This window comes from Saccopteryx bilineata, chromosome 1 (assembly GCF_036850765.1).
Source record: "Saccopteryx bilineata isolate mSacBil1 chromosome 1, mSacBil1_pri_phased_curated, whole genome shotgun sequence".
Classification (NCBI taxonomy): Eukaryota; Metazoa; Chordata; class Mammalia; order Chiroptera; family Emballonuridae; genus Saccopteryx; species Saccopteryx bilineata.
The window spans coordinates 316,662,966-316,690,412 of NC_089490.1; the positions used below are offsets into that span (position 1 = coordinate 316,662,966).

General features: G+C 38.2%; 1 protein-coding gene across 4 annotated transcripts in view; it reads right to left on the reverse strand.

The window, feature by feature from the left end:
• DYNC2H1 (dynein cytoplasmic 2 heavy chain 1) overlaps nucleotides 1-27,447 on the reverse strand; it is a 328,872-nt gene that overhangs the window by 66,723 nt on the left and 234,702 nt on the right. For all 4 annotated transcript variants that reach the window (XM_066247664.1, XM_066247663.1, XM_066247662.1 and 1 more), the window contains one exon: nucleotides 25,479-25,595. In XM_066247664.1, coding sequence (XP_066103761.1) covers nucleotides 25,479-25,595 — 117 coding nt within the window. The remainder of the gene's footprint in view (nucleotides 1-25,478; nucleotides 25,596-27,447) is intronic.

A 27,447-nucleotide genomic window follows, 5' to 3' on the forward strand; every position in this document is an offset into this window, starting at 1 on the left:
TCCTCCATGTTCTCCCAACAAATATTGTATATTTTTTCATGACAATAATATGCATTTGGCATGCTTATGTGTATGACTGATTCATAAAAAGACAATAAAACAGCACAAGTGCACGCACTGTTTATAGTCTGATAAAAGCCCAACTCTTCTATACTGGGGAAACTGGTTCATCACAGTAAGGCTGAAAGGAGCAGTCAGCATTGCAATAGTCAGTGCACAGATTGAGTAAGAAAAACATTTTTAAACGTCCAATACTGCATAATATCATAACTTAACAGAAAAAAAGTCTACAAATGAAGCATAATCACTTAAGAGAGACACATAGCTTATTTTATAATTGCTTAAAATAGCAAATAGAGAATTTCAGCTTCTGTTTTTAGGATACTGCCAAACACAACTAAATATGCTGAATAAAATAAAAAGCATCTTCTTAAATATATACAAATACAACACTGACTTGAGAAGAAAGTAAGGAGTAATTACTCAAACAACTAGTGCTGGGTTTTTAATCTCATCCTGAATGTGAATACAAGGTATTCTGGATTAGAGACAGATTATTAATTACCTGAATATAAAATAAATGCTATCCCTACACCTTTGGTGTGACCAGATGAGAACCAGATTGATCATCCCACGTAAGTGGCCAGACTCACTACAAGGGCAGTCTATCCAAGGTCCGGAGAAGGGGCTATTCTCTCTTTATGCAGAGGAAGGAGGCAGCGGTTCTCATCTGTCAAAGACAATGTTCTAGGAAAATAATGGGCTGGAATTCTAATCAACTTTGATGTGTAAACAAAATCTCTTCAGGAGCTAGTACATCTCTTCAGGGTACTAGAGATGTTTTCAAGTTTGGGCTTTATCCATTTTGACATGTAAAAACGTAGGTAGAAAATGCTCTAGTTTCTTCATGCTCTGGGGTTTAACAAGAATTTAGGGCTATAACCTTTGATCCTCAGAAATAATACAAGTCTTATTACCCATTCTGACCTAAGCAGTTTACTAGAAAAATGGTTACAAGCAGCAGCAAAAAATATCATTTACATATAAGTGAAACTGCTAATGAATCAGCCAATTTCCAGCAGAAACTTTACAGGCCATAAGAAATGGCATGAGATATTCAAATTACTAAAAGAAATAATTTCTACCCCCAAATTTAAAACTAGCGAAGTTGTCATTCAGAATGAAAGGGAAGATGAAGAGATTTCCAGATAAGCAGAAGCTAAAACACTCCATTACCACTAAACCAGCCATGTGAGAAATGTACAGGAACTTGGAGCTAAAAAAAAATGCACTCACTAAAAATAAGAAAACATATAATAAAACATATAAAAATAGAAATCTCACTGGAAAAAGGTAACTATATGATACAAGTAGTGAATAACATAAAACAAACCAGAAAGTTAAAACAAAAAAGTCATAAAATTAACAAAAATGATAATAATTAGTTAAGGAATACACAAAATAAAAAGATAGAAATGGTATCACAAGAATATAATGCATGGGGAAGGGGACGTGGAAGTATAGAGGAAAGGCACTGGAATATGTTCAAATTTAAGTTGCTATCAACTTAAAACAAATTGCTCTTTACATAGTATTTATATCTATATATGAACCTCACGGTAACCAAAAGGAGAAAATATAGTTAAAACAAAAAAATTAAATGAGAAAGGAATCCAAATATAACACAAAAGAAAGCCATCAAAACACAGAGGAAAGAAAACTATGAGAAAGAAAAAGAGAAGAACTAAAAAAGAAAAAACAGTTAACAAAATAGCATTAAATACATACTTATCAGTGATTATTTGAAATGTAAATGGCCAAAACATGGCTGAATGGATAGAATACAAAGGAAGTCACATCCATATGGTGTCAACAAGCAACTCACTTCAGAAGTAAGGATACATACAACCTGAAAGTGGAGAGATGGAAAAAGATATTCCATGCAAATAGAAGTGAAAGAAAAGCTGGAGTAGCTATGTTAATATAGGATAAAACAGATTTTAGAACAAAAACTGTAATAGAAGACAAAGGTGGGTATTATATAATGATAAAAGGAGTCAATCAATCAAGAATATGTCATACTTATAAAGATATATGCACCCAATTTAGGAACTTCAAAATACATAAATCAAATATAAACAGATCCAAAGGTAGAAATCCGAAGCATACAACAATAAGATGGGACTTTAACACACATTTACATTAATGAATAGATTATCAAGGCAGAAAATTACTTAGGAAACATTGCCCTTAATGACACATTAAATCAGGTGGACTCAATACATACAATATATACACACAGAACATTCCATCATAAAGCAGCAGAACACCCATTCTTCTCAAGTACAAAGGGAACATTCTCCAGATAGAGAACATTGGACCACAAAACAAGTCTCAATAAATTTAAGAAAACTAAAAACATATCAAGCACTAATCCTTTCTAACCACAATGGAATAAACTAGAAACAATTACAAGATGAAAGCAAGTAAAATGAATACATGCTACTAAACAATCAAAGGGATATCAAAGAAGTCAAAAGGATATCAAGTCAAAGGGAAAATTAAAAAATACTTAGAGACAAATGAAAACAGAAATATAACATACCAAAATCTATGGGGTGCAGCTAAAAGAATACTGAGAGAAAAGTTCACAGCAATATAGGCCAACATAAAAAAATCATTTTTAAATAAACAATTTAACATTACACCTAAAGGAACTAGAAAACAAAAGAACAAAATTAAAAGAAGGAAGGAAAAAAATAGTAAAGATCTGAGCAAAAAATAAATGTAATAGAGACTAAAAATACAGTAGAAAAGGTCAATGAAACTAAGAGCTGGTTCTTTATAAACAGTTTTAAAACATGACACACCTTTAAAGAGGTTAACCAAGGATAAAAGAGAGAGGGCTCAAATAAAATAAAAAATGAGAGAAGTTAGAGCTGATACCACAGAAATACAAAGGATCAGACTACTGTGTACAATTATATGCCAACAAATGGGACAACCTAGAAAAAAGAAATTCCTAAAAAACGTAAGAAACATACAATCTTCCAACACTAAATCAAAAGGTAATTAAAATTTTGACTAGAGCTATTACTATTAATGAGATTAAATCATCAAACAAAAACTTCCCAACAAAAATCTCGGACCAGAAGCTCCACCAGTGAATTCTACCAAACATTCAAAGAAAATTTAATAAAAAATTGAAGAGGAGGGAAAGTTTCTAAACACCTTTTACTAAGCCAGAATTACCCTGATAACAAAACCAGACAATAAACCACAAAAAAAGAAAATTACAGGTCAATATCCATGAGAAAAATCCTAAACAAAATATTAGCAAACCAAATGCAACAATACAAGATCATACACCATCATTAATGGAATTTATTCTGGGGATACAGAATGGTTCAGTACCCTCAAGTCAATCAACATAATATGTATATCACACAAATAACATAAAGGATAAAAACCACTGTTGTGCCCTGGCCGGTTGGCTCAGCGGTAGAGCATTGGCCTGGCGTGCGGGGGACCCGGGTTCGATTCCCGCCCAGGGCACACAGGAGAAGCGCCCCTTTGCTTCTCCACTCCCCCCCTCCTTCCTCTCTGTCTCTCCCCCTCCCGCAGCCAAGGCTCCATTGGAGCAAGGATGGCCCGGGCGCTGGGGATGGCTCCTTGGCCTCTGCCCCAGGAGCTGGAGTGGCTCTGGTCACAGAAGAGCGATGCCCCGGAGGGGTAGAGCATCGCGCCCTGGTGGGCAGAGCGTCGCCCCTGGTGGGCGTGCCGGGTGGATCCCGGTCGGGAGCATGCGGGAGTCTGTCTGACAGTCTCTCCCCGTTTCCAGCTTCAGAAAACAAAACAAAACAAAACAAAACAAAACAAAACAAAACACTGTTGTAACTATTTACTTAATGCTGACCACGTTAAGAAGTACAAGTAATTCACAAACCACAAATTTTGTTAATTTTATACTTTTTTTCAGAATAAAAGAAATAGAAAAATGACTTACTAGTGAGTAAAATGACAAATTTTATTAATTTTTTTCCTTTGACAGAAAAACTAAACAAAAATAACTGTTTCTGTCTTATGAATAAGATATTTAAGTGACCTGATAAAACTGTGATTAGGTCTCCTAGATTTCTGACTTTCAAAATTGATTAAAACAAAACAAAATAAAAAAACAAGAAGAAAAACCTTTTCAACCTGACCAGTGGTGGCACAGTGGATAAAGAAATCAACCCAGAACAGTGAAGTTGCTAGTTTGAAACCCTGAGGTCACTGGCTATGAGTGCAGGCATGGGGCCACTAGCTTGAGCAGGAAATCATGCACATGATCTCAAAAGTCACCAGTTTGAGCCCAAAGGTCACTAGTATAAAAAAAGTTCAAAGTCCCTGGCTTGAACAAGGAGATGCTGGCTCAGCTTGAGCCCGAGGTCAACTTACAAGAAGCAATCAATGCACAAATTAAGTGAAAGCAACTACTGAGCTTCTCACTCCCTGTCTTCTCTCCTTTCCTCTTATCTTTCTCTCAAAAAAATAAAAAAAATAAAAATTCTAAACAAAATTAATAAGAAAAAACTTTTCAGAATTATAGAGCAAAAAATTGCTTAAGATTGGCTTTCAGAATATACTGATTAAGTGGACAAATAATGAAACTAATGAGTATTCTAAGAATAGGTTGAAAGAATCATGAAAATCATTTAACAAATACTCAAATCTGATGAAACAATATACACACATCCACGTTCAGACACCACACAAATATACATGAAATATTGTACATTACAAGCACAATACATAGTAACATTTATCCAGAGCTCACATATTAAACATTCATAAAAAATAACGATCATTATTATGCAGGGAAAGTAATTAATTTAAAACAAAAATTTGATTACTATTTGATTGAAAAAGCTCTGCAAGTACAATGTAATTAGGATTCTAAGTGACCCAATATATAATATTAACATTCTTCTACAGACCCTCTTATCTAATTAGGATAAGCTTCTCAGTTAATTACATCTTTAAGACAAATATTAGAAAACTTACACTGTTCTTCCAAATGCATTGTTTAGTTATCAAAGGGATATCAAATTTCCAAAATATAAAAACACTGGATCAATTTCATCTTAATATTATGTTTAGAATCTGTGTTAATAAAGCTAATATTTACTGAGCACTTAACACAGGCTAGGCACATTTTTAAGTTCTCAGTATTAATCAATTTAGTCATTACAACAACCTATTATCACTATTTCACAGAGTAGGCAACTAGGCAAAGAGAGAGGAAACAGTGTGCAGTCAGATCTAGAAGTGGCAGAGTTGGAATTTCATAGTCCATACTTCACTACATTACATGGCAGTGAGAAAAAATGGTAAAATGTCTTGTTTCTGTCCTATTTTAATAAAGTTTATACTACCTTGCAATGCGGTTTTATAATAAACAATGGTTTTATTATATCAAAGTTATATTAAACTGAAAATTATATAAATACAGACATACAAATACACATCCCTAAGAAATGGCACTTGCTATTCTAAATAGTACATTGATCCTGTCTTAGTAATGAAAGTGATCCTTACATTCAATTCAAAAATATATTTCATTTTAATTATTTCATTTTCATTATTTTCTTCAAACCCACCTATTTTTTGTCACCACAGGAAAACACTGTCTAGTTGCTCCCAGGTCCATGCCTACATTTTACCTAAAGGAAGTTTAAACATATTTAGTGCGTACAAATTATAAATATAAATACTCTTCTCTTCCAAGATGTGAGTTATGGCATACTCTTCCCACATCTATTGTCCTGCACTCAAGACAACTTCACTAAAACTAAAGTAGTTTCTCTTATCTGTTTCTGTTACCGATTATGATAAAACTGGTTTATGATTCATGATGGCTGCCTATTAACCCAAAATGCATGAGTACTACTTCTTCATTCAGTTTCAAACAATTTGAACATAACTTAAACCCATAAATCCAAATATTAGCTTCAAAAATTATAGAACACAAATTCTTTGTAAAATCAAACCTTCTGAAGGAGAAAGGGTAAATTTCCCCTTACACAATAAAGGCTTATGACACTAAATCTACTGAGCTTGTCTCCTCAATTCCCCTTCCTTGGCTTTATGAACAAGGTGAAAGGTTGGAAACCAACAGCTCAAATTTGAACAACAACTTAGTCGCTAACACCTTTTTCTAGTTTCTATTTGATGAACAAATGTATTTTGGCCCTTATCTGACTGTATATTACTTACTGTTTGATAGATATATGAATTTACCAGAACTTCCAACTGCCCTTTGGTTGTTTTGCCTGACTGCCTGACCTCACCCTTACTTACTGGACAATCGCCCCTGAGGCAGAAGAGTTCCAGAAAGCTGATCAACCTGCCCCAAGAAGGAGCATTCCAGAAAGCTGAAATCCTAAAACTGTAAAAGGGAACATACCAGACCTTCTGACTCAGTACCCCCTCAGGCTCTCCCACACCCTAAAAAATCTGCCTCATAGTCTGTACTCAGTGCCCTTCTCCCAGGAGAAGTGCCCAGCAGGGTTCCTTTCTTCCTTTCAATAAAGCCTGTTACTCTGGTCTTTTCGGATTCCCATAAATTCCAACATTTGGTGCCAAAACCCAGGGCGGGGTACTAACTGCCTGGACAATCCCTCTTTGCTGTCCAAACTTACAACCAGGGAAGGAATGGTCAGTGGCAGCTTGTCCCGGGCTTACTCCCTGATTCTGTTGGGATGTGTAATTGTAGGTTGATTGGCTGGCGATCTGACCCTGTCCCGAACCCCTGCTGGACCAGAAAAGTAAGGAGTTTCTCCCTCCCCTTCCCCGGTTGGCCTCCAAATTTCTCTCTAAAAACACTCCTTCCTGGTCAGACAGTTTTGATTTTGGACCCCATATCTATGAGTGGTCTGCCTCTACTCCTTTATGGACTTTTAAGAAAGTCTAGGTGTGCCTAGCCAGACCCCTCTCCTATGTCCCAGGATCTCAGCCTTGGGGTGATGACCTCTTGTCTGAGACTCTCTTTCTACGAAGATTTTCTCCTCTTGGAACTGTGACTGGAGGTGAGGACGCTTCTTTCTCTCACTAGGCTCCTATACTGTGGGCTCCTCTCAGTCCAAACTGTCCAACCAGGCTCCCCTTGGAACATGGGCTCCTCCCAATCTCAGGCCTCAGAGACTACTCCTCTACTCCTTCAGGATTCCTCTACTCCTTTGGGACTCACTCTACTCTCTGAGGTTCATAGTTTGGGAGGTTTCTACTCTGAGCGGCCTGCTTCTACAGACTCCCTTGAAAGTCTAGGCACCTAACCAGGTTGCTTTCTACTACTATTACAATATCCTAAGAGATCTTGACAATTTCTGCCACCAGATGGGGAGGGCATCAGAGATTCCTTACATGCAGGCTTTCTTCTCCTTTTGCTCCTGTCCTTAATTTCTGTGCTGTTTGTTCTACACGCAGGCCGTTTTTGGCTAAAGAAACCTCACCTTAAACCTCCGCTCCTAATCTTTCCTTCTCTGCGGACTTCCAACTTACTCCCCTTCCTGCCTGACCCCGGGGGGCACCCCTCTCTTGGGACCCCCCTCTAGTCCCTCTGCAAATCTCTTCCACTTGAGTCTCTTCCCTCCAGAAAGCCCCCTCTTTTCCCTTCCCTCGATCCTGTTTCTCATTCACCTGTAAATACCATTTTCTCTTTCTCCTCCCCTGCCGGCCAGGGGCCCCTCCCTTCTCCAGTGTATTCTTAAACCCCTCCTACCTCCTTACAGACTGGTGGCTCTGTCTCTTTTTCTTCTTTGACCCATCCCACCCCCCACACACACCAGTTTCAGCTGTATCTTACCCATCCTCCCACCCCACCACACCGGTTTCGGCTACATCTTACCCATTCCCCCTCCCCACTGGCTTCGGCTACAACTATGCCTTTCCCTCGTCCTCTCCCCTCCTCAGAGCTCTAAATCTTTTGACTCCTCTGACCATGTGACACCACTACCAGCACTTTAATCTCCTCCTCCTCCTCCTGCAGATTCTGACCCTCCTTCTTTTCCCATCCAGCTGTGCACACTGTCCATCCGTTGTCTGCTTGCTCTCTTCCTCCCCTCTATGCTGACAACTCCCTGCCATCCAGAAAAGCTGAAAATAGCAGAGTTGTCTATTGAGCAGTGTGAGTGAGTAATCTGTTTTGTCTCTGTCAGAAAATATCTCTAGTATAATTTTAATTGAAACAAGTAAAGGGTGCTCATTTAAATTCCTTGATTTATAATTTGTATGTGAAGTCTTTGTTTAATGTGTAACTGTGTTTGTTTCTAAGGCCTTAAACCAATAATTACCCACCTCTTAAACCAGGCTTACTCATCCCCACAGACTCCCCCTGCAATACCCCCATACTTCCTGTTCAAAAACCTTCAGGGACCTATCACTTTGTATAAGACTTACACCTAATCAATGAGGCAGTAGTTCCCCTCCATCCAGTAATCCCTAATCTCTACAAGTTATTGTCACACTTTCCCTCAAACATGACTCACTTCACAATCCTAAACCTCAAGAATGCCTTCTTTACCATTCCTCTATACCCTGACTCTTACTTTCTGTTTGCCTTTACCTGGACATTAATGCAGCCCAGCAACTTACATGGACTGTCTTACCCCAGGGGTTCAAAAATAGCCCACACCTGTTTGGGCAGGCACTATCTCAAGATTTTTCAAGATTTAGCAGCATGCAATCTCAAAACTAGTACTCTCTTACAATATGTAGATGACCTACTCCTCTGCAGCTCCTCTCTGCCTGCCTCAAGGAGACACACCTCCACCCTTCTTAACTTCCTCGCTATGGAGTGATATTGTATCTTCTCTGCTAAGGCTCAACTTCACTCTTAGTCTGTAGTCTGTCTGGGGATCACCTTAACCCCTACCACCTGAGGTCTCACCCTAGACCGAACTCAGACCCTTTGCAGTCTCCAACCACTGCAAATCAAATCCTTTCTTTCCTCAGTCTAATAGGCTTCTTTAGACACTAGATTTCCAATTTTACTCTCTTAGACAAGCCCTTCAGTGAGATCTTCTGAGAATGGCTTTTAAGGTCTATAATGGCCAAGGAAGTAACATAAAAGGCAAATAAGGTCCAAAAGAAATCAGGAAATACCAGCTTTTGGCATACGCTCTTAAAGACTCCAGCACCCTGAAGGGCTTCATAGGATTCCATCAGGGCCCTACTTCAAGAGTGGAAAGAAAGGTCATTGAACTGAAGCCTGCCAGGCTTCCCGGTCCCACCAAGGGAAACATCTCTGCTGTGAAAAGAGGGACATGAGAAGGTAAGCTGCCCCCTTGCACCATGGAGGGAGGGTTCAGTCTCTTCTAGCCCTGCTCCAGCTACCTGTAACCTGACCTTGCTCAGCATGCTGGGAATTGCCACTGGACACCATTCACGAGCCTAAGGTATTTCTTCCAAGTAGCAGATAAACTGATCTCATTTCTTGTGAACACAAGGGCCATCTAGTATGCCTTGCCTGGATATTTGAATTTTACTTATCCCTCAAAGATCTCTATTGTGGGTATTGACAGTCTGATTTTGCTCCTTTATTTAATATATAGTATCTCCTGTATTCCTCTTGTCTCAATGCCCCATGCCTATTGTAGGCTGGGAACTTCTGCTAATTCCAGCTAGAAGTAGTGGTCACTAGGACTTAAACCCTAACTGAAAAGTATAGAAATGTAACCACCCTTTCCCTAAGTACTTGCAGGATTTACAGGTTACTCAGCAAACTGTTCAAAGACTGTGCAAGAGGTGCTTCCAGCATTACATCACCCAAAGACTGACTTTCACATGAACAGGTCCACACATCGTGATCCTGACAACTCCCACTGCTGCTAAAGTAGAAAAAACGGCATGCCTTACTCCAACCACAAACCGGAAGCTGGTTGATCTACATATGGCGAATATATGAAAAACTAAGGACTCTTTTAATCAGGCTTTGGGAAAAGGGAATCTAGGGGCGGCTCTTTCCTCCACCCTGACCATCTGGAGCTCAGAAACAGAGAAACGAAACCAACCGCTTGTCCATCAATTCTTTACCTCTCAGCCTGCCTCACCCAATCAGGGGCTTTCTATTTGTGTGGGACTAACACCTATATGTGTCTCCCTACTAATTGAACAGAAACCTGTACCCTATCTCACCCCAAATATCAACCTAATCCCACCTCATGAGCCTCTTCCAGTTCCTAGTACACTACCCATCAATCTAAGGACCAAACAACCTATACAAGTAATCCCTCTTCTTGTTGCTTTAAAAATTTCTATAAGAATAGGTCTAGGGGCAGGGGGACTGGCCACTTCTCTGTCTTATTCTCTCTTTCTCTCTCTCTCTGAAGCCCAATGAATTTGTAAAAAACAAACTGAGTCATGGAATCAGTGGTTTTGCACAAACTGAGTGTCTTGACTATTGCCTTTCATTGGTCCACTCACTCTCCTATTTATTTTTCTAAACTTTTGGACCCTGCCTCTTACATTTGTTCACTAGTTTCTTACAGAACCGCATGCAGACCTTTGCCAATCAGAAAATTGGAAAATTTTACCTAACTCTGCATACCAACCCTGAAACCTGCCCTCGCAAAACAGGAAAATCTGGAACCCTATAAATACACCGCTACTCCAAACAATGGTGGAAAAATCCCTTGTTCTCAATGCTAGCACCAATTATAGGACCAACCCTAATTTTGAGCCTAATATTAATGCTTGCCCCTTTATCAAGTTCCTGCAGGCTCAAATGAGAGAAATCTCCAGGATTACCTATAACCAAATGCTTTTACAACCTCTACTCTAACTACCCCGGGGCAGGGGGGTTCACAAAGGAGGCCCCCAATAGGGATAACAGCAGGAAGTAGCTCCAGAAGATGGCCAGTCGGAGACAAACCTCCTTCCTGAACCCCATACCCTTTCCTTCCCCACTCTTCTTTTCCTTTTTTATCATGCCATAGAGTTGAGAAATGCTAGATATATGAATTTACCAGAACTTCCAACTGCCCTTTGGTTGTTCCGCCTGACCTCACCCTTACTTACTGGATAATCGCCCCTGAGGCAGAAAAGTTCCAGGAAGCTGGTCAACCACCCCAAGGAGGAGCGTTCCAGAAAGCTGAAATCCTAAAACCTTAAAAGGGAACATATCAGAACTTCTGACGCAGTACCCTCTCAGGCTCTCCCAAACCCTATAAAATTCACTTCAAAATATGTAACTCGTGCCCTTCTCCCCGGAGAAGTACCCAGTAGGGTTCCTTTCTTCCTTTCAATAAAGTCTGTTACTCTCGCTTTTTTGGACTCCCATGGATTCCAACACTGTTTTCTTAGGGGTTCCTATCTTGTTCATCCTATTATGAATAAAGAGTTAAAATTGCTGGGTTTTAACATAATTGACTGTTCAAATGATGTGGAGATGTTTACCTAAAATCCTAATCTTTACAAGTTACTCTTATTGATCAATGTCAACCTATTAAATTTAATTTTCTAAACAAAAAAAAATCTAGGTTTTACATAATATTGTATATATTTTTAGGAATTTCCAGTAATTTCCTATTGTTAATTTAACTAAACTACAAACAGTCCACTTATATATATTTTTAGCTTACCAATCTAAAAATTCTAAAAGTTATATATATATATATATAGAGAGAGAGAGAGAGAGAACACTATCAATAATTACTTTGTTAAAAGTCACAAATCATTTCTGTCTTGAGTAGCAGTCATACCCCAGACAGAGACTCAGGCAGTACTATGATTTCTATTCATCCCTTAATAGGAGACACGGATTCTTGCCTGCAGAGCCTCTGAATGAAACTCTGACCTCTACCCCACTACTGCAGGAAAGAGTGGGTGTCCCTCCCTCTCTGCACCTGGCTCTACAGATTGTGGGGTGAAGTCCTATCCTGGAAGACACAATGAAGTAGACGAGAACAGCACTGTAGAAGCTTTAGAAACCACACTGACAATGGAACCACGACCCACAGAAATGAACAAGAATGTGCATTCTGAACCTAACCAGGTTGACTACCTGCCAGAAAAGATTTAAATAGGCATCAAAATCGTAAAATACTCAAAATGTTCAACATACAGTCCAAAATTTCTCATACCAAGAATCAGTAAAATCTCACCTTGAATAAAAAACAAACAATAGATGCAAATATGACAGAAGCTAGAATTATTGAATAAGTATTGAAAAACAGCTATCCTTAAAATGTTCCAATGAACAATTATAAAAGTGTTACAGCAAATATAATAATGAATTATTTACCTGACCTATAACAAAATCATCGAAACAAAATTCTTCCTCCTATGCTTCCTATATTCTTTATCTTGTCAGTGGATCCCTCTTGTTTTATTTAGCCCTTTTGCTCATAAATTTAAGTCTTAATTTCTTACGATCTATTCAAATTGTTAAATTCTGACCTTTTAAATGTCAAGTATATATCCTGAGATTCTTTACATATATTGTTAATAAGCATTAACATTATAAAAGGTTAATATTTAAGTAAAAGTTAACTATATATTTGACTTTCTTCAGCCATTATCTTTCCTTCCTTCCTTCTCTGTCAAGTTATCTAAAATAGCCAGGCATTTATATTTTTCTAATTAATGACATTTGCTTGCTTGCCTTGAGAGCTTCAAGGTTTTCATATGAAAACAAACTCCTGTTAAGGTGGAAGTCATACTGTTAACCCTCATGAGTTTTTGTCAGTATTTGGTTTCATGAAAATAAAACTTGGCTTAATTCTTTAGCATTTTCAACTACTTCCTCTACTACACCATTCCACTGGCCTACAAGACCCCTTGTATTTCCCAACTTTAAGAAAAACATACCCCATATCTTGATCACCTTATTTCTCTACTCTCCTTTGTAGCACATTTATAAAAAATAAATAAACACTCTATACATACTGTTTCTACTCTTCTTGCCTTATATTTTTAGTTTCACTTTCAAAATTAACTTCCAGTCTCATTCACTTAGACTTTTGCTTGTCAAGGTCAAGGTCACCACGACTTATTCTGAAAATCCAATGACCAATTCTGTCTTTATTTTGCTTACCCTCTCAGAAGCAACTTGGCATCATTAACAATTTCATTCCTAATGAAAGGCTCTCCTGAAGGCCCCTATGATACACAGTCTTTAGTGTTCTTGCTGTGTTTGGCTTTTGGTTTTATTTCCCCTCAGTAAAACTTTCATCACTCCTTTCCTGACAATAACACTTAGTGTTGGATTCCTCAGGGATCATTAGTGAGCCCTTTTCCTTTTATCTCTCTTTAGATGATATAATGCTTTCCAATTACTTAAATGTTCCCAAGCTGCTAATCAGTTCCAAATTTATACCAGTCTAAATATCCTTTTTTAGCTCCACACTTTTGCATCCAGATATTAGATGTCTAATTAAACTTTTATAAAATTTTTTAAATTTTAATTTATTGTGTTTACATGGATTTAAGTGTCCCACTGAATATAATTCCCTCACCCCTCACCCATATCCCTTTTTATTCCCCCCTTTTGTTCCACTCCCCCTAACTCCCTCCCCCCTTCCCTCTTGGATTTGCTGTCCTATTATCTGTATCTCTGGGCTATATATTTATATATACTTTTTATATCATTTCACTAACCCCTTTACCTTCTCTAACCCCATCCCCTTATCCCCCTTCCCTCTGACAGCTGTCCCCCTGCTCCCTGTGATCCCACTTCTGCCTCTATTCTGTTCCTCAGTTCACTCTGTTCATTAGATTCCAAATATAAGTGAGATCATATATTTGTTTTTCTCAACCAGGCTTATTTCACTTAGCATAATAAACTCCGGGTCCATCCTGTTGTCGCAACAGGTAAAATTTCCTTCCTTTTCATGGCCACATAGTATTCCATTGTGTATATTTACTACTGCTTTTTACTCCACTAGTCTACTGAGACACTTGGGCTGTTTCCAGATCTTGGCTATTGTAAACAATGTTGCATATCTTCTTTTGAATCAGTGATTTGGTATTCTTAGGCTATATTCCTAAAAGTGGGATTGCTGGGTCAAAAGGCAGTTCTATTTTTAATTTTTTGAGGAAACTCCAACAGTTCTCCACAGTGGCTGCACAAGTCTGCATTGCCTTCTCTCCACACCCTCGCCAGCACTTATTGTGTGTTGATTTGTTAATGAGCAGCATTCTGACAGGTGTAAAGTAGAATCTCATTGTGGTTTTAATTCATATTTCTCTGACAATTAGTGATGTTGAACATTTTTTGATATGCCTGTTGGTCATCTATATGTCCTCTTTGAAGAAGTGCCTATTCAGTTCTTTTGCCCATTTTTAATTGGATTTTTTACCTTCCTGGTGTTGAGTTTTAGAAGTTCTTTATAAATTTTGGTTATTAACCCCTTATCAGACATATTGGTGAATATGTTCTCCCGCTGTGTGGATTGTCTTTTTATTTTGTTCATGGTGTCTTTTGCTGTGCAAAAGCTTTTTAGATTGATATAGTACCATTTGTTCATCCTGTCCTTTATTTCACTTGCATGTAGAGATAAATCTGCAAAAATATTGCTATGAGAGATATCAGAGAGTTTACTGCCTATGTTTTCTTCCAAGATGCTTATGGTTTTGCGACTTGCATTTAAGTCTTTTATATCCTTTGAGTTTATTTTTGTGAATGGTGTGAGTTGGTGGCCTAGTTTCATTCTTTTGCATACACCTGTCCAATTTTCCCAACACCATTTATTAAGGAGACTGTCTTTATTATAAGCTATTACTTCCTTTGTCAAATATCAATTGACCATAAAGGTGTGGGTTCATTTCTGGGTTCTCTGTTCTGTTCCATTGATCTGTATGCCTGTTCTTATGCCAGTACCAAGTTGTTTTGAATACAATGGTCTTGTAGTATAACTTGATCTCAGGAAGTGTGATATCTCCCACTTTATTCTTCATTTTCAAGATTGTTGAGGCTATTTGTGTTCTTTTTTAGTTTCAGAAAAAATTTTGGAATATTTGTTTTATATCTTTGAAGTATGCCATTAGTATTTTAATAAGACTTGTATTGAATATATAGATTGCTTGGGGTAATAGAGATTTTAATGATGTTTAGCTTTTCTATTCATGGACACGGTATATGTTTTCACTTGTTTGTATTTTCCTTGATTTCTTTTATCAATGTTTTATAACTTTCCAAGTACAAGTATTTTACCTCCCTGGTTAAATTTACTCCTAGGTACTTTATTTATTTATTTTTGTTATTGAAATAATGAAGGGGATTGCTTCCTTAATTTCTCTTTCAGACCATTAATTGTTGGTATATAAAAATGCCACTGATTTTTAAATATTAATTTTATATTCTGCCAACTTGCTAAATTCCTTTATCAGGTCTATTAGTTTTTTGACTGAGACTTTAGAGTTTTCTATGTAAAGTATTCTGTCATTTGCAAATAATGATAGTTTTACTTCTTCTTTTCCAATTTGGATGACTTTTATTTCTTCTTCTTGTCTGATTGCTGTGGCTAGGACTTCCAGAACTATGTTGAATAAGAGTAGTGAAAGGGGGCACCCCTACCTTGTTCCTGATCTTAAGGGGATTGCTTTTAAATTTTGCCCATTGATTATGATGTTGGCTGTGGGTATGTCATAGATGTCCTTTATCATGTTGAGGTATGTTCCCTGTATTCCCACTTTGCTAAGAGGATTGATTATAAATGGATGTTGGATTTATCAAATGCTTTTTCTGCATCTATTGATATTATCATGTGGTTTTTATCCTTTCTTTTGTTTATGTGATGATTCACACTTATTGATTTGCAAATATTGTACCAGCCTTGCCTCCCCAGAATAAATCCCACTTATTCATGATGGCTTTTTTTTTTTTCATGTATTGCTAGAGCCGGTTTGCTATTACTTTGTTGAAAATTTTAGAATCTAAGGTCATCAAGGATATTGGCATATACTTTTCATTCTTTGTAGTGTCTTTACCTGGTATTCGAGTAAGGATTATGCTTGCCTCATAAAAGGAGCTTGGAAATCTTCCCTCCTAATCAATTTTTTGAAATAGCTTGTAAAAGGAGAAGTGTTAGTTCTTCTTTGACTATGGTAAAAGTTGCCCATGATCCCATCTGGCCCAGGCCTTTTGTTTGTTGGGAGTTTTTTGATAACTTTTTCAATTTTATTTGTTATAATCAGTCTGTTTAGGTTTTCTGATTCTTTCAGATTGAGTTTTGGAAGATTATATGTTTCTAGGAATTTATCCATTTCACCTAGGTTGTCCAATTTTTTGGCATACAAATCTTCATAGTATTTTCTTACAATCCTTTGTACTTCTGTATTGTCAGTTGTTACTTTTCTACTCTCATTTCTCATTTAATTTATTTGAGTCCTCTCTCTTTTTTTCTTGATGAGTCTAGTTAAAGGTTCATCAATCTTGTTTACCTTTTCAAAGAACCAGTTCTTGGTTTCATTGATCTTCTGTATTGTGTTTTTAGCCTCTATGTCATTTATTTCTGCTGTGATCTTTATTATTCACTTCCTTCTACTGCCTCTGGCTTTATTTGTTGTTCTTTTAATAGTTCTTTTAGATGCAGTGTTAAGTTGTTTGTTTGAGCTTTGTCTTCCTTCTGAAGGTATGCCTGTAATGCTAGGAACTTCTCTCGCAGGACTGTTTTTGCTGTGTCCCATAAATTTTGAGTTGCTGTATGTTCATTTTCATTTGTTTCAAGGAAATTTTTTATTTCTTCCATGATCTCGTTATTAACCCATTATTTAATAACATGCTAGTAAGTCTCCAAGTGTTTGAATATTCTTTAGTTTTTCTATTGTAGTTGATTTCTAATTTTATGCCATTGTGATCAGAGAAGATGCTTAATATGATTCAATCTTCTTAAATTTATTTTTTTATTTTTAAAATAAAAACAATCTGACAGCATTTATTGTCATATGGTTATAATAAAGGGATCATCAAACAATATAAATGTTTTATTTTTAATTAATTTTTATTAATTCTAATTTATTGTGTTAACATGGATTCAAGTGCCCCACTGAATATAACACCCTCAACTCTCTTCCCTATGTCCCTATTTATACCCCTTTTTCCCCCTCCTCCTAACTCCCATCCCCCTTCCCTCTGGGATTTGCTATCCTGTTATCTGTATCTCTGTGTTACTTATATATAATTTCAGTAATCCGCTCACCTTCACTGATCCCATCCCCTCATCCCCCTTCCCTCTGACAGCTGTCCGTCTGCTCACTCTGACTCTGCCTTTAATTTGTCCCTCAGTTCACTCTGTTCCTTAGAATCCACATATAAGTGAGATCATATGATATTTGTCTTTCTCTGCCTAGTTTATTTCACTTAGCATAATAGTCTCCAGGTCCATCTATGCCATTGCAAATGGTAACATATCCTTCTTTTTCACGGCTGTGTAGTATTCTATTGTGTATAGGTACCACTACTTTCTAATCCACTCGTCCACTAACAGACACTTGGGCTGTATCCAGATTTTGGCTATTGTAAACAGTGCTGCAATAAATATGGGGGTGCATATCTTCTTTTTTCTTTTTTTTTTTTTGTATTTTTCTGAAGTTGGAACAGGGAGGCAGTCAGAAAGACTCCCGCATGCGCCTGACCAGGATCTACGCGGCATGCCCACGAGGGGGTGATGCTCTGCCCATCTGGGGCGTTGCTCTGTTGCAACCAGAGCCATTCTAGCGTCTGAGGCAGAGGCCATAGAGCCATCCCCAGCACCCAGGCCAACTTTGCTCCAATGGAACCTTTAAGTTCCGGGAGAGGGAGAGAGAGAGACAGAGAGGAAGAAGAGGGGGAGGGGTGGAGAAGCAGATGGACGCTTCTCCTGTGTGCCCTAGCTGGGAATCGAACCCGGGACTCCTGCACGCCAGGCCAACATTTTACCACTGACCCAACTGGCCAAGGCCGTGCATATCTTCCTTTGAATCAGTGATTTGTTATTCTTAGGATATATTCCTAATAGTGGGATAGCTGGGTCAAACGGCAGCTACATTTTTAAATTTTTTTGAGGAAATGCCATACTGTTTTTCACAGTGGCTGCACAAGTCTGCATTCCCACCAGCAGTGCAGGAGGGTTCCCTTTTCTCCATACCATCAGTAGCACTTATTGTGTGTTGATTTGTTAATGAGCGCCATTCTTTCAGGTGTGAAGTGGTATCTCATTGTGGTTTTAATTTGCATTTTCTGATGATTAGTGATGTTGAACATTTTTTCATATGTCTATTGGCCATCTGTATGTCCTCTATGATAATTGTCTGTTCAGTTCTTTTGGCCATTTTTAATTGGATTATTTACCTTCCTGGTGTTGAGTTTTAGAAGTTCTTTATAAATTTTGGTTCTCAACCCCTTATCAGTCATATTGTCGAATATGTTCTCCCACTGTGTGGTTTCTGTTTTTATTCTATTCATACTGTCTTTAGCTGTTCAAAAGCTTTTTAGTTTGATATAGTCCCATTTGTTTATCTGTTTTTTTATTTCACTTGCCCGTGGAGATAAATCAGCAAATAAATTGCTATGAGATGTTTAGAGAGCTTATTGCCTATGTTTTCATCTAAGATGCTTATGGTTTCACAACTTACATTTAATTCTTTTATCCATTTTGAGTTTATTTTTGTGACTGGTGTATGTTGGTGGTCTAGTTTCATTTTTTTGCATGTACCTGTCCAATTTTCCCAACAGTATTTATTAAAGAGACTATCTTTACTCCATTGTATGCTCTTACCTCCTTTGTCTAATATTTCTTAAATTATTTGAGACTCATTTTGTGTCCCAACATGTCGTCTATCCTACAGAATGTACCATGAGCACTTGAAAAGTATGAATATTCTGCTGCTCTGGGGTGAATGATTCTGAAGATATCTATTAAATCTAGTTGATCTAGTGTGTCATTTAAGGCTGCTGTTTCTTTGTTAATTTTCTGTCTGGAGGATCTATCCATTGATGTCAGTAGGATATTAAAATCCCCTACTATTAGAGTATTGCTGTTAATCTCGTCCTTTATGTCCATCAAAATCTGCTTAATATTATATATTAGGTGTTCCTATATTAGGTGCATAGATATTTACAATGGTTATATCCTCCTGTTGGATTGCTCCCTTTATCTTTATGTAGTGAACTTCTTTATGCCTTTGTTTTAAAGTCTATTGTGTCAGATATAAGTATTGCTATCTCAGCTTTTTTTTTCATTTCCATTGGCATGAAATACTTTTTCCTATCCATTCAGTTTCAGTCTATGTGTACCTTTTGTTCTGAGGTGGGTCTCTCATAGACAGAATATGTATGGGTTGTTTTCTTATCCACACAGCTATCCTATGTCTTTTGATTGGAGCAATTAATCCACTTACATTTAAGGTTATTATTGATATATAGTTGTTTATTGCCATTTTATTCTTTAAATTTACAATCCTCTTTTACTCTATTTTTTTCCTTTGCTCTTTTTACAGCAGGCTCCTTAACATTTTTTGCAGTACTTGTTTGGTTGTAATGAATTCCTTGAGTGTTTTTTCTCTGGGAAGCCTTTTATTTCTCCTTCAATTTTAAATGATAACCTTGTTGGATAAAGAAGTCTTGGTTGTAGGTTCTTGCTTTGCATCACTTTGAATATTTCTTGCCAGTACCTTCTGGCCTCAAGTGTTTCTGTTGAGAAGTCTAATTTCAACCTTATGGGGGCTTCTCTGTAGGTAATTGACTGCTTTTCTCTTGCAGCTTTTAGTATTCTTCTTGTCTCTTAACTTTGGCACTTTAATTATGATGTGTCTTGGTGTAGACCTTTGATTCCTATTTAGTAGGACTCTCTGTGCATCTTGAACTTGTGTGACTTTTTCCTTCATCAATTTAGGGAAGTTTTCAGCTGTGATTTTTTTCAAATAGGTCTCTCTATCCCCTGTTCTCTTCTCCTTCATGAACCCATATGATGCGAATGTTGTTTCTCTTCATGTTGTCACAGAGTTCTCTTAGAGTTTCCTCAGACTTTTGGAGTCTGTTTGCTTTTTGCTGCTCTGTTTCCAAGCCTTTATTTTTTTTATCCTCTAACTTGCTGATTCGATCCTCAGCTTCATCCATCCTGCTTTTAATTCCTTCCATTGTGATCTTCATTTCTGATATTGTATTTGCCATTTCTGGCTGATCTTTTTTTTATTATTTCAATGTCCTTTTTTATACTTGCTATATCTTTATTTAGGTGCTCATTATGTCTATCCATTATTGCTCTATGATGCTTGAGCATCCTAAAAATCATTGTTTTAAACTCTGCATCTGGTAGTTTGGTTACTTCCATCTCATTAAGTTCTTTTTCTGGGATTTCTCTTGTTGATTCCTTTGGGTCACATTTCTGTGTCTGCCCATTTTGTCTGTGTATTAGGTAGTGCTATCTGACTTTGAAATTTTTGTGGGGTCTTTATGAAGAAGATGGGCTGGGTGGTACTGTCCTCCAGGCCATTTGTTTTCCTTGTTCTAGGAATGCTTCTTGAGGGTATTATTTTCGCCCTTGTTGTATGTATGAGATGCAGCTGGTCCTTTCATGGACCAACTTCAGGCTGACTGGTTCTAAGGGTCAACCTTGATCATGTGTATTACACACTGTGCAATGTCTGTCCTGTTGGGCGTATTTATTCTCCACAGTGTCTGGTGCCTGCTAGACTCCACCTTTGGGTGTGCTGCTTGTGCAGGTAGCTGAGTCTAGCAGATGAGACCCAGAGGTTGTGGGTGCTGTCTGCCACCCACTACCAGTAGTGTTGGCTTTAGTTCTTGTGTTGGCATCAGCTATTGTTTGTAACCCACTCTGCGCTACCAGTCTGAAGCTACTGCACTTTTTGCTGTATGCGTCTGTGTTTTCTATGCCTGGGTACTGTGGGAGGTGCCAACCTTTATATAAGGATCAGCTACTTCCTGTTTAGAGATGACAGTAGCTCTGTAAAATCCTCAAGCTCTGTAAGACTTGTCTCCACTTTTCAGCTGCTCTTCCTCCTCTTGCAGCTGCCTGGTCTTCCCACAGAGTTTTCTATAGTAAGACTGTAGATTGGCTTCACCCCACCCACTGCTCTACAGGTCGCATGCTAGGTGGGTTAGGGCAGCTGAGGTTGTGAATACATTTGTGGGACCTCCTACTTCAAGCTCTCTTGGTCAAGAGCTCGGTACGGGGAATGTAGCCCCTGCTCCAGAGCTTGATCCCTCAGCCACAGCTAGATACTCAAATTTTATTTCTCCCCAACAAGGTGAGCAGCAGGTTCAGACTGAGTGTGCCCAACAGTTTCCTCTGCAGAAGTTCTTTCAGCTGGTAAGACTCTTGTTTTAGGAGAGAAGACTGAGAGAGTCCTCTCCTGGGTCTGACAATGCCCCTCCCGAAGGTGGCCAAACCCCTCAACCAGATCCAATAATAGATTCCCAGGAACCTACATATTAAATGTCCATCCTCCAAACCTCTACGAATCTAGCCTAGAATGACATAATATCCAGAACCTAGGCTGGCTGACACTGAAGATCCATCCTATCCAATGCATATGAGCTGCTGTTGGGCAGATAAAATATATTATGCTAATTTTGTTAAAGATGGCGCTGCCCGTCTTTAACATCACCCAGGTGATATTAATGTGTGTTCGGGGCAGGCAGGATCCTTGTAGCCTGGGCTTGGTTTTAGGACTAAGCCTTTCCCATCCTTTTTGATATGGGGTGGTACAATCCCATCATGCCTCAGATAAGTGACTTTGTATTAAAGACTTCCCTATTTTGTATATTGGATTAAAGGTTTTGATTTCTACACTATAAAATGGGGGCAGAACGAGAGCTTGCTCTCTTGGTTCCTGAGATTAGCATTAGAGAGCAGAGAAAGGCCACGTGGAAGAGGCCAGGAGAAGCAGCCAAGATGGTGGAGTGCTGAGGGAAAAGCCAGTTTGTGCAGAATTTGTGCAGGGAGAAGGAAGGAGATGGGGAACAGAGGTGAAAAAGTTTGGTGAGCTAGAAACTTTTGATTCTAGGAAACTTGGATAAGTGAGTAGCTTTGTGAGCACTGAATGAGTGGGTTTTGGAGCCCAGCATGTGTTTTTACATGCCCGCTGGGTGCAAGCTAGGATTACAGATGATGGTCCATCAGCTTTTGGCTCATTGTTTCTTTACCGACTGTCCGAATCCAATGCGAACTTGCATGGGCCATGCAGCTCTGATGGTGGCCGTGGCTACTGGCTTTAGAGCTGCTGTGCCAGTGCTCATCACAGAGAGTAGAACTCATCTCAGCTGGGCCAGATGTAAGGAGCTTTTCCTTAAGATACCACTCTAGTAAGGGTTGTTAGATCCTGAACCAATGGTTTCCCCAGCTGGGCACTGGATGTGTCAGCCCCAGCCTCCCTAGTAGGAATCCAATGCAGACCAGTGGGTGGCCATGACTGGCCCTCAGGAACATTCTTGGAGCTACAAGCAATCCAGAGTTTGTGGCTGCCTCTGCTAGGCCCAGGTGTACATGGAAATCCCAAGCTGTACTCCTAGGCTGGCTTTTACCCACACTGGGCCTGGGTGAAAGTCTGATCAAATGGCCAAGTTTCCCTGAGTCTTGCCTCCTGCAGTCTGTGTCTGCTGGCTGTTTGCTGGGCTCAGCTGTTAAACAAACGTCTGCCAGAGTCTAGCCTGCAGAAATTCACGGATTGGGAAGGGTGGTGCGTGTGGCTCTGCCTCTTGGCCCCAGGTGTCAGTCTGTACAGACTCTTTTCACAGATCTCAAAGGGTGTGGCCCCAGGAGTTTGGTGGGTGTGGCCTGGGACCCAGAGGTGTGGTCTGCCCATGCACAGTTTCAATTGAGTCTCCTATGAGGTAGAAGGACCAGTCTTAGACTCAGGAACGTGGGGGGTGGGGTAGGCTCTGGCCTCAACACCGGGAAACTGAGTCACTGATGTGCCCCTGCCTCCTGGTTTCTCAGCACAACCCAGTCGCCATGACTGGAGCAAGAGAGACTCCTAAGGGCAGAGCAGTTGCTTCTCCCCAGGCTGATGCCACTCAGAGGGGACTGCTCCACCCAAGAAAGATGCCCACTGCAGTACTGGAGAATGACTTAGCACAGGGGTTCCGGTGGCCATCCCTCACAGTGTCTCTACCTGGGCCTCCAACTTTACTACCCTCCTCACACAACTCTAGTCCTCTCAGCTCTCCCCTGCCAGAGCCCCAGGTAAGTGACTGTGAATGAGGTTTTCTGCATGGGCCCTTTAAGACAAAGCCTGCATCTGAGAGCTCTTTTTCTTACTCACAGACAGAAACCTGGCTCTTTTCACAGCTAAATGCTGTCTGGGTGCCTCTTCTAGGCTCTTGGGCTCTAGGCTGGGGCTCTGGGCCTGGGGCTGAGCACCCACACCTCTCAGGGCAACCCACCCCACAGTGAGAGTCCCTCCAGACCCTGGGCTGCCCCTCACTCCTGGGAGCAGGGAAGCCCTTACCACATCTGCCCTTCCTACCAGTCTCAGTGTGGCTTCTTATGTGATCCCTGGTTCTGGACTCCTTTTCCTTTAGTCCAAAGTTGATTTTTCAAGATGATTGTTCTTAAATTAAGTTGTAATCCAATTTGGTCCTGGGAGGTAGCAGTTGTAATGTCCGCCTATTCCACTGTCATCTTTGTTTCCTCTAAAATTAAATTTCCAATACTCCACACCTACCCTTCCAGAACTCGTACTCCCTCAGTTTTCCCGGTTTCAGTAAATGGGGCCACCTCCACTTAATCATTCAATACATAACTTTGTTTAATCCCCACATCCAAATCCATGTTTAGATTTTTTTCAGTCATACTTCCAATGGTGACTTGCATGCACCCACTTTTCTCCTTCTGCCCTACCATCCTATTCTGAGCCACCAGCAACTCTTTCCTGGACTACTGCAAGGACCTCCCAATTGTTCTCCTTACTTCCTATTCCATCTTACTCCAAACTGATGTCTACACAAGAGCCAGACAGAGCTTCTGAAATTATAAACAGGACCATGGCAACTCAAAACATAAGGCTATCTTATGGTTTCCTATTGCACTTAATAAAATAAAAAACTCCACTCTCTTATCTCATTCCACACTATCCTTTAGTCTCTATACTCCATTCCAACAGATTTCTTTCAAGTATATTCAATGTGCCAAGCTTTTTTCTCTTGAGGAATCTGTGCATGGTGTCCTCTCTGCTTGCATGTCCTCCCCTTCAGCTCTGTCTGGTCAGCATCTCCTCATTGCTCAGATTCAATTCCACCTCTCAAGCACGCTCTGCTCTACCTATCCAGTCCAAAGTGGGTCTTCCCTCGTTTTCTTTATAACAGCATTTGTCCTTTCCTTCCACAGCACTTGAAATAATTTTTAATCATATATTTATATCCTCATTTGCTTAATTTTAAAAATATCTCTTTTACAAACTAACTGTAACTCTACGGGGTAGGTACCATGACTCTTCTGCCTACAACACAGTCCCTAGCATAAAACCACTGAAACTAGGTAGTCAGTTAAAATAATTTGAATGAAAGATGGAAAAATATATAATTATACAAATAATAAAGAAATTTGCTTTAAAAAGGTGTAAATGAAGTAGTGGTCACAGATTATAAATCCTTGTACCTTCAATAAAGGTAAAATGAATAGTTAACAGAGAATGCTCACTTCTGCCAAATACATATAAAGGCTTTATATACATGACCACATTTAATCCCATGAGACTCCAATGAGGTAAATACTACTATTTTACCCATTTTAAAAGCAAAAGAACTAAGGCACAGAGAAGTTGATTAATTTTTCCTAAGTTACATAGCTAGCACTTAATAGAAGTAGAATTTGAACCCAGTAGTCTGGCTCTAGAAGCCACATTCTTATACTATGTATAAGAAGTCAATGTATATTTGTAAATATTTGGTTATTAATTTAAAAATAAGCAAAGTTTGGTTTTAAAAAAGAGAGGGTAAAGAATGATAACTTCAATATGCACTGGTATGAAGAAAATGAAGGCTATGACTTCATAGTTAGAATCTGACATAGAGTATTTTTATAATATTAAAAAACATGAATTATTTATATTTTTAATTCCAGAGAATAAGTTCTTATTCAATAGAAACAGCAATCATAATGCCCTAATGGCTTTGCTAGTGAGCAAGCAACTATTCTATAATCCACAATATGAAAACAAATTGAATCCAGTTGATAAATTGTTTTTCTTTCATATTTTGATTCCACAGAAACATTTTACCTTTAATAATAGTCACTGCATTACAGAAAGAAGAGAAAGTAGGCAAGCTTGAGCAAAATATATAGCAGGTATAGAAGATGACACAGCATCTGACCAGAAAAAAACAAATAGCCCGGAGCCACTGCTTCTGGGGTTGATCTACGTCTATCACTGTTATTTCCTCCATCTCATTCCAGATGGAATATTCAGCAGAGATATTCAATGCAAAATTTTCCAACATGAAAAATTTGTAGATACAGCTGGGGAGAAAATGATCAGAAGGATATACCACTACTAACCTGGTTTAGTTTCTTCCAGAGATTGAGGACAGGAGAAAGTTCATTAGACCAGATTTCTCTATCAAATTTGCAACCGGCTGTTACTGATCTGCCCAAGATCCTCAATTGTGAAATAACCTGAATGAACAAAATAATAAGTTTGTAATAAATAAAAATTACTTCAAACAGAAATAGCACTAAAACAGCCACATTTATTTTATAAAAATATAAACAAGTTTTAATCCCATGATTTCTGTTCAGCTGGCTTAACAGCTTACTAGTTTAACAATTAAAAACAAAAGAAGCTAAAAACAATATGGAAGCTCCCCAAAAAATTAAGAACAGAGTGACCAAATGACTTAGCAATCCCTCTTCTGGGTATCCACCCCCCAAATTTGAAAACGTTTATTTGCAAAGACATATATACTTTTATGATCACTGCAGCCTTACTGATCATAGTCAGGACATGGAAATAACCTTAGTGTCCTTTGATAGAGGATTGGACAAGCAAAATGTAATTAGTACATATATACTACAGAATACTACCTAGGCATAAGAAAAAAATCATATAATGACATCTGCATCAATATGGATGGACCTGAAGAATATCAGTTAAAACAAGGCAAGGATAACAGTATTCCCCATTTAGGGTTTTCAGTTGGTAACTTCCTTGCTATCACCTTTTTTATCATTATAATCAAAATCTACTCACATTTTCTTTTCTACAATAGTGTTTAACAACTTCCATTTCAATAACATAAGTAAACCTTTTTAATTCTTGCTAAGAATAATCCAGAATATTACCAAGCATGCTAAATATACTATTATAGATATTGAGGTATGTGTAAAAATCAGTGTGGTATCCACTGATGTTTTTCATAAATATGTCAACTAAATATTAAAATTGTGTCAACTTATTGCTTATCTGATGCAAACAAAATAAATCCAAACTCCAGGAATATGTTTTCCTCAACTAGCACTTTAACATCAACACTTGCAGCATGTTGACTTCTTTTCTGCTTCATTTGTTAAGAGGTGGTGTTTTCCTTTTTAACAGATTGGACTATATTTCATATTTTGTTGGGTTCTTGTATTACTAAAGTTTGTAATAAAATAAGGGCCATAAATCTTTCAAAATGAATGTACTACTTAACTGCTGAAAATCCACAATCATGCTATTAAACTTATTAGTTCTAGAGTTTTTGATTGATTCTCTAATCTTGAAAAAACTGTGGTGATTCAGTATTTCATTTTTTTGGTTTTTCTGATAAATTATTTTCATTTGCTCCAGCTGAACCCTACAACAGCACCTAATTTATCACCTTTGCTAGACGACAAAACATTACTGGTTGAAAGTCAGAAGTGCTATTTTAACTCTGGTAACATTTTCTATCACTTATTTGTGTTTTAAATTTGTCAAATATGACAGAAAACAAGAATGCAAAGAGATGTCTGAAGGAAACAAAGTTCAAATATTTTTATATGATGTTATAAACTATTATAAGAAAAAATTGTTTGCCAGCTCCAAAAAAGGTCATTCTCTGTATGAGAAAAATACGTGAGGCTACTTGTCTACAGTATCATAATATATTACAGTCTTTAATGAACAGAGAATATAAAATGGGAGTTCAAATAAATAATAAAAATACTTTTATAATAAAATTTCTTATAAACAACATATTTACATCACTTCTTCCTTGTTCTGTTCATACTGAACCCGGTATATTACACCACTGGCATGTTTTGGGACATGTAAGAAAGCTAGAAAAAAATGTCACCCTATTCCATCTGTCTTCATTCCAAGAACAATGGGAGACATTTCAGAATACCTATGTTTTTCATGAACAATTGGTGTGTTTTTATTTTTAGACATTAAATCTTATACATATTGTAAATTTCCATTTTTCAATTTGGATATTTTGATGCATACAGAGAAAATTTTAATCTAACAATATCAATTATATAGAACTTTAGAGCATGGGTTTGGTTG